Consider the following 16,401-nt stretch of genomic DNA (forward strand, 5'->3'; position numbering starts at 1 on the left):
AAACTCTCTGCCGCCTCAGCTTAAGCCTTTCAAGAAAATGGATCTCCTGCCAGAATCCTACTGCTAATCCTTTCAAGTCCAACAAACAAAAGAATTGGTAAGACTATATACTTCTTTTCTCATGGATTCTGTGGAATAAAATGAAGAAAAAGAAAACTTGGTGAATAAAATGAGAATGTGGATTAGGATTATATTGGTCCGGTCAAACATGCCATCTTTCATGTAATCTGGGTTTTGGCTTAGCCGGGCTGATGCCACAACAAGCCTTGCAACAATGCCAAGCTCATGTGGGCTTGGAGGAGTGATGTTACTAGGTATATATGCCCTTTTTTGGTGATTCAGAAAACCCCCAAGCACAATCTGATGGTGGGCATTCGGTATGGCAAATTATGCTGTGAGCACATGGCCACAACATAATTTTTATACTGTAGATCCATAATTTTTATACTGTAGATTCATAAAATTTATATTTTAGATTTCAATTGTTGAGCTCTGTTTTCACAAATCAGAGAACTATATGTTCATAATTTGATAACTATGCAGTTTAGAAATTATGAATTTACAGTACAGAAATTATGAATCTACAGTACAGATATTATGAATTTGCAGTATTTAAATTATGAATCTACAATTTAGAAATTATGAATCTAAAGTAGAAATTATGAATCTACAGTATAGAAATTATGGATGTATAGTATAGAAATTATGGATATGGAACCGTGCCCACCTTGCAAGGTGGGCACGTGCTCACAGCATAACGTTCCATTTGGGTATGCTTTGTGTAATAGCCTATAAACTATACAAGGGAGTGTGACAAGATCAACCAAGAGAGTGTATATATGTCTTTTTGAGGAGTTATACCCAATATAATCCTTGACTATAGTGATTTTACTCAATTTAGTACTAAATGACTTTTTTTGCTCAATTTAGTCCTTGACTTTGATGGTTTTACACAATTTAGTCCTTTGTTAAAAATCTTATTAGTTGACTATTAGAAATAGGGCATTAATGGTAATTTCTCATCCTTCATTCCATTTGGGATGATTCCTTCTTCTTCCCCTTATTAAGATCCATGTAGAAATGTAAACTTTCGTACCCAAATCAACTTCAACCCCTTAAAGAAGGAAGGTTAGACAAATATTTATTTTTGCGTGGGTTGAAGATGTTTTGGGTACGAAGATTTGCATTTCCGTATGGGTTTTAATAAGGGGAAGAAGAATGAATAACCCCAAATGGGATGAAGGATGAGAAATTACTATTAGGACCATATTTCTGATCGTTAACTAACATAATTTTTAATTAAAGATTAAATTGGCGCACCTACACACAAACCACACTCCTTAAGCATACAAGCAAAGCACCTTAAGAACACAAACCACGTACCTAAAGTTTTAAAATGGCGCACCTTAAGTACACAAATCACACACCTTAAGCACACAATAACAAAACACCTTAAGAACACAAATCACGCACATTAAGCACACAAACAAAGCACCTGAACACAAACCACGCACCTAAAGTTTTAAAATGGCACACCTTAAGTACACAAACCACGCACCTTAAGCACACAAACAAAACACCTTAAGAACACAAACCACGCACCTAAAGTTTTAAAATGACGCACATTAAGTTTCAACAACTGACGCACCTTAAGCATATAAATCACGCACCTTAAAAATAAAAACAACGCACCTTAAGAATGAAAACTACGCACCTTAAGAAGGAAAACCATGCACCTTAAGAAGGAAAATCACGCACCTAAAAAAACATGTCTGTAATGTCTTGTCTCTCCCGGCCATACTGAGAGATGCAAGTCTCACTTGTGTCTCTCCTAACTGGCGACAGTTAGCCGATCAAGTGGATTTGCGTGTCTCGTAGTGTATACATACGTAGACTACAAGAAACGTATTTGACAAATGAGTTTTACCTATTTTTATCCAACTTTCAAATGCTTCCTATTTTTGTCATTTTTTTTTTTTGCCTATTTATGTCATTAACCCTCAGGATACATAAGCCAACGGATATGGTTCAATTCCCACAGTTTTTGAATACTCTCGGAATCTCGGCTTGTAATAAAATAAGATTTGCACCACACTTAAAATTTGCTTCTAGTAAAGTGGTAATAGTTTGATTAATCCTCTCACAAATATTTGAAGGTTTAATTTAAATTAAGTTTCTTATATGTAAAAATTTATAATTTAGTGTTGTGCCTGGAAGCTAAATTAGACTCAATTTATCTTTTAAAAAAAATCATAAAATGCAGAATATATATAAACTGTTATTATAAAATAATTCTACCAACTAACCACCCCTTTCTGGATGGAGTTTAATTAAGGGTCCGTTTGGAAAGCAGGAAAATGACTTCTGGAAAATGTTTTCTGGAAAATGAGTCATTTTCCGGAAAACATTTTCCTTTCCAGTGTTTGGTTGCATTATGGAAAACTGTTTTTCTGCGTTTGGTTCATTTTCTGAAAAATGAGTAGAATTGTATAACTAAACATTTTAATTATTTTATTTAGAATATTACAACATGTATAATAATATATAATAATATAATATTAATTTTAAATATAATAAAAAATAGCTAAGTTTTTCAAAAAAAAAAATTAATAATATATCAAAAATATTATGGTGGTGGTGTAGTGGTAGTGGTGTTATTCGTTATATAATAATAATAATAATAATAATAATTGGCGGCGGTGTGATGGCGGTGGTGTGGTGGTGGTGGCGGTGGTATGGTGGTGATGGCGGTGGTGGTGGTATGGTGGTAGTGGTGGCGGCGATGGTGGTTGTGCTGGTATGGTGGTGGTGGCGGTGGTAGCGGCGACGGTGGTTGCAGTGGTATGGTGGTGGTGGTGGCGGCGAAGGTGGTTGCGGTGGTATGGTGGCGGTGGCGGTGGCGGCGGCGGTGGTAGTGGTGGCGGCGACGGTGGTTGCGGTGGTGGCGGCGGCGGTGGTGTGAAGGTGGTGGTGTGGTGGTGGTGGTATGTGGTGGTGGTGGCGGTGGCGATGGTGGCGGTAGTGGTGGTGGTGGTGGTGGTAGTGGTTGCGGTGTTGGTGGTGGTGTGATGGTGGCGGGGGTATAGTGGTGGTGGCGGCGACAATAGTGGTGGTGATGGTGGTATGGTGTTGATGATGTTGGTGGTGGTGTGATGTTGGTGTAAAAGTTGGAAAATGACTTCCCCCCAAAAAAAGGGGAAGTTATTTTCCTCCAAAACAAGCCTATTTTCCAAAGTCAACGGAAAATGATTTCCGTTGACTTGATTTTCCAGGCACATCAAAACACTGAAAACTTGGAAAATGATTTCCAGAACTCATTTTCCAGGTTTCCAAACACACCCTAATTTAATTAACTTTTCTTTTGAATACTTTTGTCTTTTCTTTCCAACTACTCTGTCCATTTACACTCTCCTCATCAACCACCAAATGTGTACTAAAAATTAAACTTATTATAATATACAACCAGTCATCATCCAGCGAATCCATGGTTGGCGAACCACATCCAGTCAAACATGAAGGCGCCAGGTACAATACTTTAATCTTTCATTATTGTAGACCAACAATGGAGAAATTTCTATGTAAATTCGGAATTATTATATATACAAGTTGTATATATAATAATTCCGAATTTACATAGAAATTTTTTATTGGCCTAATTTTATTGGGTCTAACCCTATAATTTTCAGGATTAATTGGGTCAACCCATTGGTTTAGGGTTAAGTTGACATCCCTGAATAGTTGCAAACCCTCTGCTTGATCACCTTAACTAATAAGCCTTTCAAGAAAATCTCCGATCCCCGCCGGCCACTCTCCTGCTAAGAGATATGGAAGATTTGAGAGAAGCCGCACGATATTACTTGGAAAGAGGGTCCGAGGAGTATAAGCAGCGGGCACGCAGAGCTATGGGCTGCGGAGAATCCTTGGAGGAATTCTACGTACGAGAGACGAAGAGACGCATACGTAGGTGCGATGTTTGCGCGAAGCTTCTGGTTGGTTTCTACTTGTGTTGCACCAAATGTGAGTTATACAAGGGGTGTAACTACAACCTCTGCGTCAAGTGTTTCTATGGCAGAACATTCCAACACAATCATGACTCCTTTGCTGACAACCATAGTGTATTAATGATGCATAACGAGGGCCGTGGGGAACCCACCTGTGTTATTGAAAAGGTATTTTCATGTTCAACAATGAATTGACTAAAGATTAATATTATGTATACTTCTTCTTTGTTTAGTGTTTTTTTTAAGTGACTATATAAATTCACTGTTGTTCAAACTAGAAATCTTAAGATTATTAGTTCAAACTAGAAATCTTAAGATTATTAAGTCAATAACCCTAGTGTAAGTTTGGTTATCGACCGATCTGCCATCTTTGACGGTTTGACATGGTCAAACCGCAAAAAAAAAAAAAAAAAACTGTTTAGTTAGCAGCGATTTGCTCCAAACCGCTACTTTTGCAAACGCTACAAAGGCCTTATTTGGTTATTGACAGATCCGCCAAAATTTTGACAAATCCGCTGTTTTTAGCGTTTTGACATAGTCAAAACGCTGAAAACTATGTTTGGTAAATGGCGATTTGGAGCAGCGGATTTACTCCAAACCGCCAAAATCTGATAGCTGCGTTTGCCCAAAACACCTTTTTTTTTTTTTTTACTTTTTGTTTAATAATAATAATAATTTTAACAGAAGCCTCAGGCTTCTAAATAAAGAAGCCTGAGGCTTCTTTTTTCCTGCCCATCCGATGTGGGACATCGGATGGGCCGGAATGAATAAGGGGCGTTGAGCTCCCCTTTTAATGGGGAGCTCAACGCCATTTCCTTCGCATTTTGCCACATCAATTTTAGTTTTTATTATTATTATTATTATTATTACCCTTTTGGTCATTTTACATATTAACCGCTAATCTAAACAACTAATTTTACCAAACGTTTTTTTACAAACCGCTAGTACAATTCGATGGTCAAACCCGCTAATACAATCCGCTATTCGATAACCGCAAACATTTTTTTACAAACCGCTTGTACAATTCGATGGTCAAACCCGCTATTCGATAACCGCTAATACAGTCCGCTACCGCTAACCGCGGATAACCAAACAAGCCCAAAGTGCAACGTTTGCAATTAGCGTTTTGGAAAAAATTAAATTTTTCCCAAAACGCCCCTATTTATATATTATTAAAAAAAAAAATAAAACTGTAAACTTTTATTTGAGGAGCCGTTTTGGCTCCTCAATGTTGCCCATCCCACAACGAATGAATTTGTGGAGCCTTGAGGCTCCTTAAATAGGAGCCTCAAGGCTCCATTCCCACTTTTCCCACCGATGTGGGACGGTGGGAAAAGTGGGAATACAAGAGCCAAGAGGGGAGCAGCTTCTTTCTTTCTTCTTCTTTTTCTCTTTTTTTTTTTTTTTTTTTTTTTTTTTAATTCTTATTATTATTATTAATTATTATAAGGGTATATAGGTCATTTTACATGTTAACCGCTAATCTAAACATCTAATTTTACCAAATACTTTTTTATAAACCGCTAATACAATCTGCTGGTCAAACACGCTAATACAATCTGCTATCTGATAACTGCTAACACAACCCGCTATCGCTAACCACTAACCGTTGATAACCAAACAAGCCCAATATCCTCATACTGGAGTTCGAACATGAGACCTTCCTTATTTAGAGAAAGGAACAATAATATCATCAAATCACAAGATATTTAGTAATAATTTAATTTTAGGATGGGAAATTAATTAATTAATTAATTAATTTATTATTATTATTATTATTATTATTATTATGTAGGACAAGGGAAAAGGCAAGGAAGATTCCAACTCCATACGCCATCTTTCAAGTTCAAAAAATTCAAGTAGTTATTCCAACTCGATACGCCACGTTTCAAGTAGTCATTCCAACTCGATACGTCATGTTTCAAGTAATTATTCCAACTTAATACGCCATATTTCAAATTTAAATTGAAAGACGTAAGTAGTCATTCTAACTCATTATGCCGCATTGACTCGGGTCATTCTAACTCATTACGTCGCAATATTTCAGGTTCAACAGGCTCAAGTCATTCTAACTCATTACGCCGCAATATTCCAAGTTCAACGGGCTCAAGTTATTCTAACTCATTACGCCACAATATTCCAGATTCAATAGACTCCCGTCATTCCAAATCAATAATTCCCGTTCCAAATTTAAGAGACTCAAGTCATTCCAACTCAATAACCAGCCTTTCGGTAAGTTAGACTACCTTCAATTCTAATTAACCATTACACAATATAATTCAGTATATCACAGAAACTAATTAACGCTATGTGATGTAAGGTGAGGACGAAGATTATGATAGATAAAGAAGGTATAGTGAAGTTGGCATATATCGCACAGGCTCACTACAATGCGGCCCCTCAGAAAATCAGGGAGTCTGCAGATAAGTTCTTCTGGAGTATGGTGAAGCAGAGAGGAAAAACCACGGTAGCCATGGAAGATTTCGTGGAATCCATGAAAGAAAAGAGGTACCCAGAATATGCCCACCCGGAGCTTTTCAAAATGCTAGTGAAGGATAGAAATGTGGGGATGAGTATGACGGAATCCAGGACTTTATACTACATTGTTCTGACTGGAAAGCCGTTCTGCAGCTGGTGTAATTGCTTCATCCCTGACCTATATTTCTGCTGCTCTAAATGCTCCGCCCGCTCTTACGCTCTGTGCCTCCATTGTTACTCCACCAAAGCCTATGTTAACCATAGGCACTACAGGGACCATGATGTCTTCTTCTTGGATTACTCTGTACTGCACACCACCATCAAAGATACCTCTGCTGCATCACATCCGGAGGGGAGAGGATCCTCCAAGGCAATTGTGGAAAGGGTAAGCCACACAATTTTTTTTTTTTTTTCTTTTTGGTACTTCTGAAGTATCAGTGATCATAGCTACTTTCTCAACCTACTGAAGCACAAAGAGTCAATATCACCCGCACTGGGGCTCAAACTCGTGACCTTCCATTTGAAGAGCCACCTGCTAGACCACAATTTTACTAATTGCACATATATAGACAATGTTAATCAGACTAGCTTGTTCAAGATGTGGACTTGTAATTTATATGATGGACCAGAGTTTACGTAACATTGTGGACCTTGGATCAAAACAACCTAGGTATAAAATTCATATTTGTAAAGTATAAAATTTCATAACACAGAACATAAAAGATCACAACACAAGACACATACACATGTTATATATATATATATATATATATATATATATATATATATATATATATTAAATTTAATTTGTGGTCATAGACACATAATTTCACAAGACACAAAAATTCATAACAGACACAAGTACTAATTTGTTTCAAGTACATAATTTACAGTGGTACAAAATTTCATAATACAAAAAATAAAAATTCACAACATAAGATACATACACATGCACCAGGGCCCATAGTGCACTGTGAACCCTGGTCAATGGTATAAGGATTGGAGCTTATTAGTTCAGACTATTTTTTGGTTGGGTTTAAAATTCTTGGTCCTAATCCTAATATCTCGGTATGTGGGCTTATCATGCTATTGAGCTAGCCTAGTAAATTTCAAGTTATACTAGTCTATTCGAGCTATCGAACCTATCAGACTTGTTTTTATCCGGCTTAAATTTATTGATCCTAACTCTAAAAATTTTTGATCTGGTTAGTGAGAATTTTTGATCTGATTAGTGAGTGAGCTAGGCTAAAATTTTTTTATCTTTCTTATCAAGTTAGTCCATTAATTTTGGACTAAAATTGACATCCCTAACAACCATAAATCGCGTGCATTGCGTAGCACGAAAGCAGGTTACGTTGTTTGTTTACTTGTTAAAGTTGATGGACACTTAATTGTTTTGGTGTAGAATCGGGGTGATAAACTGGTGGCTGGATGGAATGTATGTAAGACAATACTCAATGCCGGCGGCACGGTTCTATCAATTGCCAGTACTCTTGGTGCTTGCACCATCATGTGATGTATGTAAGTATATATGCCGAGTTGCCTCTTAGCTTATTGAACGTAATTGAAGGCTCACCTATTGGTTTGATACCAAATTCATCAATAATATTTTTCATCTCAACTAAAAATTTAAACTTTTCAAAGTGCAGTCACCAACGTTTCTGTTCAAATGCATTATTACTATCTAGGTTGTTTTGGGTCTTTGACTTGTATGGTGATTATATGTTATATATGATGACTATTTAGTTCAACTATTGTCGATTTAAGGTCCGTTTGGGAAGCAGGAAAATGACTTTTGAAAAATGTTTTTTCGAAAATGAATCATTTTCCGAAAAACATTTTCCTTTCTAGTGTTTGGTTGTATTCTGGAAAACTGTCTTGATGTGTTTGGTTCATTTTATGGAAAATGAGTAAAATTATTTTTAATTTTAAATATTTAGAATAATAATGATTTTATTATTATTATTATTATTATTATAAAACTCCATAAGTAAGGTTGCTACAGTTTGGGCCACAAATTTAAAGATTAATTTCTAGATTTTTATCATGTTCTCTTCCATTGCTGCAGACCCATTCATCCCCAATTTCCGGTGGCTTCCACTACCTTTCATGGCGGCAACCACCAGATTCTTTTTCATTAATTCCAAGGCATTCAATGGTTGGTCGGCTAGGCAATTGGGCACTAAGCACTGTCAGTCAAGAAGGACGAGCTTCTTCAGAAGCTCAACGATGCGAAAAGCAGCGAGGAAGTTTCCGGCTGTGGGTTTTCGTCCCCACAACCGGAAACCATCTCTGGTGGCTGAGATCCGCCAGATCTGCCATCGGAGAGAAAAAATCAAAACTAAAAAAAAAAAAAAAAAAAAAAAAAACATATTTTGGTGGTGGTGAACGGCGACGAAATGATGGCAATAAGATGAAGAAGAAACAACTAGTGTAGCAAGAAAGAAGATGAGAGTGCAGATGAGGTGTGGCAGCGTGGTGTTGGTAGAGAGCAGATGTGAGGGGAAGTCATTTTCCTGAAAAATAGTCTTATTTTCCATTGACCAAGATAACATTTTCCATTGACTTTTGGTTTTCCTTCTTGCCAAACACTAGAAACCTGAAAATGACTTCCAGAAATCATTTTTCGAGTTTCCAAACACACCCTTAATTATTGGTTGAGTTATTAATTAGAAAATTAAAAAAAATTAGATCATAAGTGGTAGTCTTTTTTTTTTTTAGTACTATCAGACAGAATTATATGTTCGGAGATTATTGACCTACTGTTTGAGGATCCTGAGCTCGAATATTTTCATCAACAAACAAACTAGATATATGATCTGAAACCAAAACCGACCTAAAACCGTATAATATAATCACGTATATTTTCGTATATACAGTATCATGAGATATGAACAGATACTATATTATAACAGAGTTAATAGTACTACTAAAAAACACAATTCTGAGTATAATTTAAGAACAATAGTAAAAGAATAAAAACTTAAAAGTGCTATTTTCATAAAAAATTATTAAGAAAAATGTTACATGTACTTCTATTTTGTACTTTCAATTTGTATCCATAAATACAAAATTTAAATATAGATATTTTTGGGATTCACATAAAAATAATAATTTGAATCAGTAAAATTTAAGGAGTAAGATTATGGAGTATACTAAACTCAATTATTAAACTTCAGATACAATTGATGTCATTAGCGAATGTCTAGATTCATTGTATATTTAGCTATCCCCTGCAAATCGGTAATCTTCTCTCCGAGGAATCTATCTATCTATCTCAAGAAAACTCTTTCACCAGCGCCCACTCTCTTCACTCAACACAGTCCCCATGGCTTCCACCGATCGCCGCCTTAAGATCATCGCCGGAGCCGATTCCTTCGGCAGCGACCTCAAGGACACCCTGGTAGCTCAGCTCCGCGCCTTGAACATCAACGTCGAAGACCTAGGCACCGACAAGTACTACTCAGTCGGCGAAGAAATCGGGCGCCGCGTTAGCCAAGCCGCCGCCGACGATCCATCAATTGAGACTCGAGGCCTCGTCGCCTGCGGCACCGGCGTCGGAGTCGCCATCTTCGCCAACAAATTCCCCGGCGTCTACGCCGCCACTTGCCTCACCCCCGGCGAGGCCATCAACGCCCGATCGATCAACAATTGCAACGTCCTCGCCGTGTCCGGCATGAACACTTCCCCCGATGTCGCTTCGCAAATCCTAGATTCCTTCCTGAACACTCCCTTCAAATCTCCCTGCCCCGCCTCCAGCTCCAACCCTTGGCCATCAGATATCGAATCATTCCTCACCGGTTCCCTCCCCGAAATGTCAAAAATCGGAGCCCCGAAAAACCCTAAAAACGCAGAGAACGAAACGACGCCGTGTACGCTATGCTCGCTGGTTAAGAATCGGGAATTTACAGGCGTTGAGATCATGCCGGGCGGGTCAATGAGCATAGTCCGGGAGACGCCGACGTCGGCGTTTGTGAAGTTCAAGGGTGGGAGTGTGGAACCGGCTCATCACCACACGTTTGGGCACGATGTGGTGGTGCTGCAGGGGAGCAAAACAGTGTGGAACTTGAGCAAAGGGGAGAAATACGATTTGGGGGTGGGGGATTACTTGTTCACGCCGGCCGGGGATGTTCACCGGGTAAAGTATTTGGAGGACACAGAGTTCTTCATCAAGTGGGAGGGGCAGTGGGATATATTCCTGGACGAGGATCTTGCCGCAGCCAATGCTGCCATGGATAAGCAGCAGAAGGAGAATTAGCTCTACTGTTATGTGCTGTTTTACTCTCATGAGATCCTTCCTTTATTTTATGCCTCCTATGTATGTTTGTATGTGTGTATTAAACCTTATAGACATCCTTTGTGCTTTGTATAATACCTTCCTTGACTTCTCAATAAAACAACTCCTTTCCTTCTCCTTCTCACATGGCTTATAGTTACTTAACTGCAACCAAATCTCATACCCCAAATGAAGGAAGTAGTAGGATTGACAAATGGATGGTTAAAATTGTTTGGCTGATTGAGTTAGCTGGTTTGACTGGTTGTAGAAACACAACAACCCAATTTCCATATGCATTTCCTCCATTTCCATATGTATTTCCTAATGGCTCTTCTCTAACAATTCGACACGAATCCACAGCAGGTCAGACCAATTTGTTAGAGACATAGAGTAAAGAACAATTGAGAAAGGAACAATGGAGAATTGAATTGAAAGGACTAAAAACAACAAGGATATTGTAAAGAGAAAATTTCAACTTTGGTCATATGACTATAAGGGTTTTGTTAATTTTAGTCCCTGACTTTTGAAAGTGTCAATTTAGTACCTTAATTATATAATTTTTGTCAATTTTGGTCACTCCGGCCAAATTTTGCCAGAAAATTTTAATAGTTAAAATAATGAAGGTATTTTGGTCATTTTACGCCTCTTTCCTTCTTCTCCGGCGAATCCATCTTCTCCGAGTAATTGTTGAGACATGATTTACTGTCAAACCCTAAAATCATAAGAAAACACCAGAGCATCAAAAACAAATTATCACGAATAGAAAGCAGCACAATTCAATTAATTACCAAACCACATGCCAAAACAACTACGCATAGTTGATAAAAATCCGACCTTAAAGCAAATCGAGAGGACTAAGTGGGAAATGGTCGAGCTCCGTTGATCTCGATCACGAAATCGGGAAATTGGACATCACCATAAATAAGAAGGTAATCAAAATTAACGTAGCGAGAAAAGGGAAATTGCAGTTCCTGGCCAACAGATCGCAAAAAGCCTCGGAGTTAGGGTTGGGTTTATCCGTAGTTGAGTCGCCCCTGTTAAGAAATGGGAAGGAAAGTCACAGGTTTGCTGTAGAAATACAAGTCGGTTACGAACATTATACGCAATTGTGAATTGTACCGACTGCCCTCCTTCTTTCGAAAGAAACGATCCCCGGAAATGGAGAAAAGGCGATCGCCGGAAATGGAGAAAAGGGAAGGACTCGCCGGAGAAGAAAAAAGGGGAGTAAAATGCTAAAAATCCTTATTATTTGACCAATTAAAATTTTCCGGCAAAATTTAGCCGGTAATTTAGTCGGAGTGACCAAAATTGACAAAAATTACATAGTCAAGGTACTAAATTGACTTTTTTAAAGTCAAGGACTGAAATTAACAAAGCCCCTATAGTTATATAACCAAAATTGAAATTTTCTCATATTGTAAAATATGTTCTTGCCCAACTATAATTAACTCTTATTTTCTAATTACTATTGCATGTCTCAACAATCACCACTAAGGAAGACTCCTATTTATAATATCATATATTGTGTAGGGAAGTAAATAATATCCTCCCATGATTCCCTATTGGAATTCTATGACTTATGTTCTATTTGTAATATGAAATTTCGTTGCTTGATCGGTTGATTAATTCTCAACTTCATTTGTGTCCTGATTTACTTTCTTTCTCCTTTTGAGTAAAGAATCCACCGGTTTGGTGCTTTATCAGAATCCGTCCTTCATAATCTCTAACCAACACTGCATTTTCTTTCTATTATGTAGCTTTTGATAATGCAGAAGGGTTACTTAATGATACAAGAAGCACCACAATCAATGTCCTTTCATTATAGTGTCAGAATTAATCAGACCTTTGAAAGCCAGGAGTAAAAATCTGACCAATTGCTTCAAGAGCAGAAATGTCCCAACTCTCTACATGCCTCACAATCTGCACATTAAAATTAAACTTTAGTGTTAAAGATACACCAAACCTTATACATGTTTAAGAAAAATGTCAGGATTCAGGAATTCATTGTACATACTCTAAGTTGTCTGTCTAAGTCATAAACTGTGCATCCATTCACTGATATGAGGGGTTTCCATGGAAGCTTGAGATATGTTCTGCAAATTAATCGGGGGTTGGACAACTAAGATTGAGCAACTAATACCATATTTTGCTTGTAAGAATTAACAAAAAATTGACAGATTACAAACTGTCTTCTTTAAATAAAATAAGGGGATAACTTCTTAATTTAAACTGGAATTCTCAATAACTCAACAAGGAAATTAAGGAAAAAACTTTGACATCAGACAATCTTTCCGCATCAAAAATCAAAGTACCAAAGAGAAGCACCTGAGCTTCCAGGTTGCCATTATGAAGTCTGCATTGCTATTGGCATCCTGCATATGAACAACAACGAAAACACTGAAATAAAAAATAATTGGTATAAAATAAGATTGGACCAAAAGACTGAATCCAAGGAACAACCATATAAACTAAGTATAGGCCCTGAGTCCAATCAATTAGCAAGTCTAACCTATGGCCTTATAAACCCATATAGTCTCTTTTATGTTTTCCAATGTGGGACTCTTAACAATTACTAAATAAATAAAAGACTAATCCTTAGCAATATGCCAATATATAGTTATATACCGTGAAGCATGAATAAAGTATTTAAATAAATAAAAAAGTATTTTCCATCTCAGATGAATGTGTCATATGTTACCTTCTCAATCTTCTCTAACTTGATCGAGGGGTTATCAAAAAATGGAACAAGCAATTTCAAGTTGCGTGAGTACAAGTCCCTTCCTGGATGGCAAAGTAAAAGATTAGACAATAGACACCTTATCTTATCTTCATTATTTCAATTTTCAAATTTAGGATTTGACTTTTAGACAAAAATTATAAGGTAAGAAGCTTTACTTCTGTTTTCTTAAGAGGTCATACTAATTACTAAATGTCAGACACTTATAGAACTGTTTGTCTCATATAAAATGGAATGGTAAATCCAAACAATGGTCCAAAATTGACTGAAAATAAGTTAACCCTCACTTTAAAAGCTATTTACGATGCAAAAATCAACCAATGCCCAATAATTTCTCTTACTATCCCATTTATCTAGAAACGAAGGGACCAAGAAAATTATTGTATTGGTTCCATATCCATGAACAAAACCTACATGCGTAATGTGTTCAACCTAATAGTTGGATGTTTCTGACAACCTCAGTGTTGAATGGTACTAAAATTTGCAAATGACATCCCCTCTAAAAGGCCCTAAAAGGAGTTATAATCCAATGTCCAGCCAGTAGGAAGATAGAGAAGTTTCAGTAGAAAATAATAGAAAGCCAATTGGTGGTCTCCTGGAAGGGTAAGAAGATATGATACTAAATTGGAAGAGTATGGGTCATTCAGTACTATACGCAATTAAAAAAAAATACGTTGAATATGATTGAGGTTCAAAACTGCAAAGTTTTACAAAACAATCAACAAAAATAAATTGTGTATAGCATCAATGAAATAGCTAAGAGCAATACTGTTATAACAGCCCATAACCATATGTGTAAATAAGTCTACCACGGAATTTAATAGTTGGATCTTCAAAGGTGCAATCTTCTGCATAAATTGCACTAGTGAAAAGTCCTGAATTCAACAAAAATTCTGATTCAGTCACAGAAGCTTATTTTAAACACCTGTTACAATGTGTAAAGAGCAAATCAACATTTTCTTATCAAATAGTGATGGTAAGATAAAGGAGTTTGTGATTGAGAGGGATTTGATAGTTTGGTAAATGGTAATTAGAAGAATACAAGATATTCATATGGTAGAAAATACGTTCCAATAACAGCCGTTCAACATCTATTGGTGCAGGGGTAAAGTCTGCAAAGTAAGGCATGTGTGCTTGTGCACACACACACACACAGATATATATATATATATATATATATATATATATATATATATATATATATATATATATATATATATATATATATATATAAAATATATACACACACACAGTGAAAAACACACATTCATACATTCCTTATTCTTGTCAGTGGTTCATATGAGAAGACATGTGAAAGTGTGATTTTGGTTCATGGTGAATATGAGTGAATAGTCAGTCATTCATTTATATTCATAGTTCACGTGAGAGCTGTGGTTAGATACTACTGACCTATCCATTTTTACATAATCAATCTTTTCTTCAGCTTGAGAATGCAGGAAAAAAAAAAAAAATTCTTACTCATCCAGCTAACAAGCTATACAATTTAGCTCCTCTGTGCATCATTATTTCACTTTCATGGCAGGTGCAGAAATTACTGCTTAAATGTAAAGCACTACTAACGAATACAGATTGGTACCTGTAACAAAATACTCTCTTTCATAATCATCCTTAATAATCGTTAGAACATCGTCAACATCAGAAACAGAGAGTTCAATATTTCCACCTTCACCATTCAATTCATCCAGCCTGCAAACAGGAAAACTTACAGAGGATATGCTGGTTCTACCAAAGAATCAATTAACTATCCCTTTCATCAGTAACATTATAGTATAGCAGTATCAATACATATCCAATAGGCCAAAACTTGTTTGTGATCGTCTTCCTTATCCGTTAGAGTTCAAGATTAAAACGTAATACTTATACTAAAAAATGTAATACTAATCAAGATGCGTTTGTTAGTCATAAGGAGAGATTTAAAAGTATTACTATTCCTCTACAGATATTACATTTCTATATCGTGACCCGACCCAATCCAGAGTTACAGATCTCAACGAGGACAATTTGGCAACCAATAGAAACTATAAACTATTTTGAGTGAAATGAAGTGTCGTTAACAATCCAACCAACCTGTAAGCGCTGGCAAACTAAAACTAATTTTGAAAATATGAGACGAGAAATTGAAGAACCTGTCTTTGTGAGGGGGAGATAAGAGGCTTAGGAGTTGCGTGGCTCCGGTAACCGCAAGCTTCAACAGCTTTGGTGCCTGGGTTTGTAGCTTCTTCTCAGGCTTCCGCCTATTGATTGAACTGGAAGAGCAGCACTGGATGCCATGCGCCATCTAGTGGAGAAGAATTGGTTGAAAAGAATGTTAGTTAGCTATGGAATGTGAGAATTGCTGATGACCCTTCAATTTGGTTTTACCTTGCTCTGTGATGGCACGGTATAACACCACACAACCGCCATTTTCCTCAACGCGCTGGATATCAAAGTGGCGCCGGCGATTTGGCAAAGTAAAAGTAATTGCAGGTGGATAGAGATATATCTTATTTGATAATCAGTGGTTAATAGATTGTGTTAGACTGTTAGTCACACTGCGAATAGTCTTCAAATTTCTAGACAATCACAATTTCACTCTTGGATTTCAATTTTTTTAACTTTTAATTTGTTACGGAGTATTTGTTTGTTTGTTAGTAGATTGTGTTAGACTGTTAGTCACACTGCGAGTAGTCTTCAAATTTCTAGACAATCACAATTTCATTCTTGGGTTTCAATTTTTTTAACTTTTAATTTGTTACGGAGTACTTTGTTTGTTTGTTAGTAGATTGTGTTAGACTGTTAGTCACACTGCGAGTAGTCTTCAAATTTCTAGACAATCACAATTTCACTCTTGGGTTTCAATTTTTTTAACTTTTAATTTGTTACGGAGTACTTTGTTTGTTTTTTTTTTT

General features: G+C 36.8%; 3 protein-coding genes across 10 annotated transcripts; 2 read left to right on the forward strand and 1 right to left on the reverse strand.

Moving 5' to 3' along the window:
• The first annotated feature begins 3,714 nt into the window (after positions 1-3,714).
• On the forward strand, positions 3,715-8,806 carry LOC109158156. 3 transcript variants are annotated; one of them, XM_019305998.1, is made up of 6 exons: positions 3,715-4,169; positions 5,797-5,926; positions 6,049-6,233; positions 6,322-6,864; positions 7,885-8,000; positions 8,548-8,806. In XM_019305998.1, the coding sequence occupies exons 1-5, from the start codon at positions 3,825-3,827 to the stop codon at positions 7,993-7,995; spliced, it is 1,314 nt and encodes a 437-aa protein (XP_019161543.1). In that variant the 5' UTR covers positions 3,715-3,824; the 3' UTR covers positions 7,996-8,000; positions 8,548-8,806. The 3 variants fall into 3 exon arrangements, with proteins under 3 accessions (XP_019161543.1, XP_019161542.1, XP_019161544.1); XM_019305997.1 differs by lacking the exon at positions 8,548-8,806 and having other exon boundaries at positions 7,885-8,125; XM_019305999.1 differs by lacking the exon at positions 8,548-8,806 and having other exon boundaries at positions 5,797-5,860; positions 7,885-8,125.
• Positions 8,807-9,707: 901 nt separating this feature from the next.
• LOC109158157 (DNA-damage-repair/toleration protein DRT102) lies at positions 9,708-10,896 on the forward strand. Its single transcript, XM_019306000.1, has one exon. It carries the CDS (start codon positions 9,808-9,810, stop codon positions 10,735-10,737), a length of 930 nt encoding a protein of 309 aa, XP_019161545.1. The 5' UTR covers positions 9,708-9,807; the 3' UTR covers positions 10,738-10,896.
• On the reverse strand, positions 10,775-16,010 carry LOC109158159. Of its 6 annotated transcripts, XR_002050317.1 has the most exons (10): positions 15,875-16,008; positions 15,640-15,791; positions 15,090-15,199; positions 14,302-14,367; positions 13,454-13,536; positions 13,081-13,127; positions 12,770-12,848; positions 12,506-12,675; positions 12,375-12,410; positions 12,169-12,339 (listed from the first exon to the last, which is right to left on the reverse strand). XR_002050317.1 is itself a non-coding variant. In XM_019306003.1 (9 exons), exons 1-9 carry the CDS (start codon positions 15,914-15,916, stop codon positions 10,934-10,936), a joined length of 813 nt encoding a protein of 270 aa, XP_019161548.1. In that variant the 5' UTR covers positions 15,917-16,010; the 3' UTR covers positions 10,775-10,933. The 6 variants fall into 6 exon arrangements, 5 of the variants coding, with proteins under 5 accessions (XP_019161548.1, XP_019161550.1, XP_019161551.1 ...); XM_019306003.1 differs by lacking the exons at positions 12,169-12,339; positions 12,375-12,410 and adding an exon at positions 10,775-11,090 and having other exon boundaries at positions 12,599-12,675; positions 15,875-16,010; XM_019306005.1 differs by lacking the exons at positions 12,169-12,339; positions 12,375-12,410 and adding an exon at positions 10,775-11,090 and having other exon boundaries at positions 12,599-12,675; positions 15,640-15,805; positions 15,875-15,977.
• Between the last annotated feature and the right edge of the window lie 391 nt (positions 16,011-16,401).

The sequence above is a fragment of the Ipomoea nil genome, unplaced genomic scaffold (genome assembly GCF_001879475.1).
Source record: "Ipomoea nil cultivar Tokyo-kokei standard unplaced genomic scaffold, Asagao_1.1 scaffold2805, whole genome shotgun sequence".
Classification (NCBI taxonomy): Eukaryota; Viridiplantae; Streptophyta; class Magnoliopsida; order Solanales; family Convolvulaceae; genus Ipomoea; species Ipomoea nil.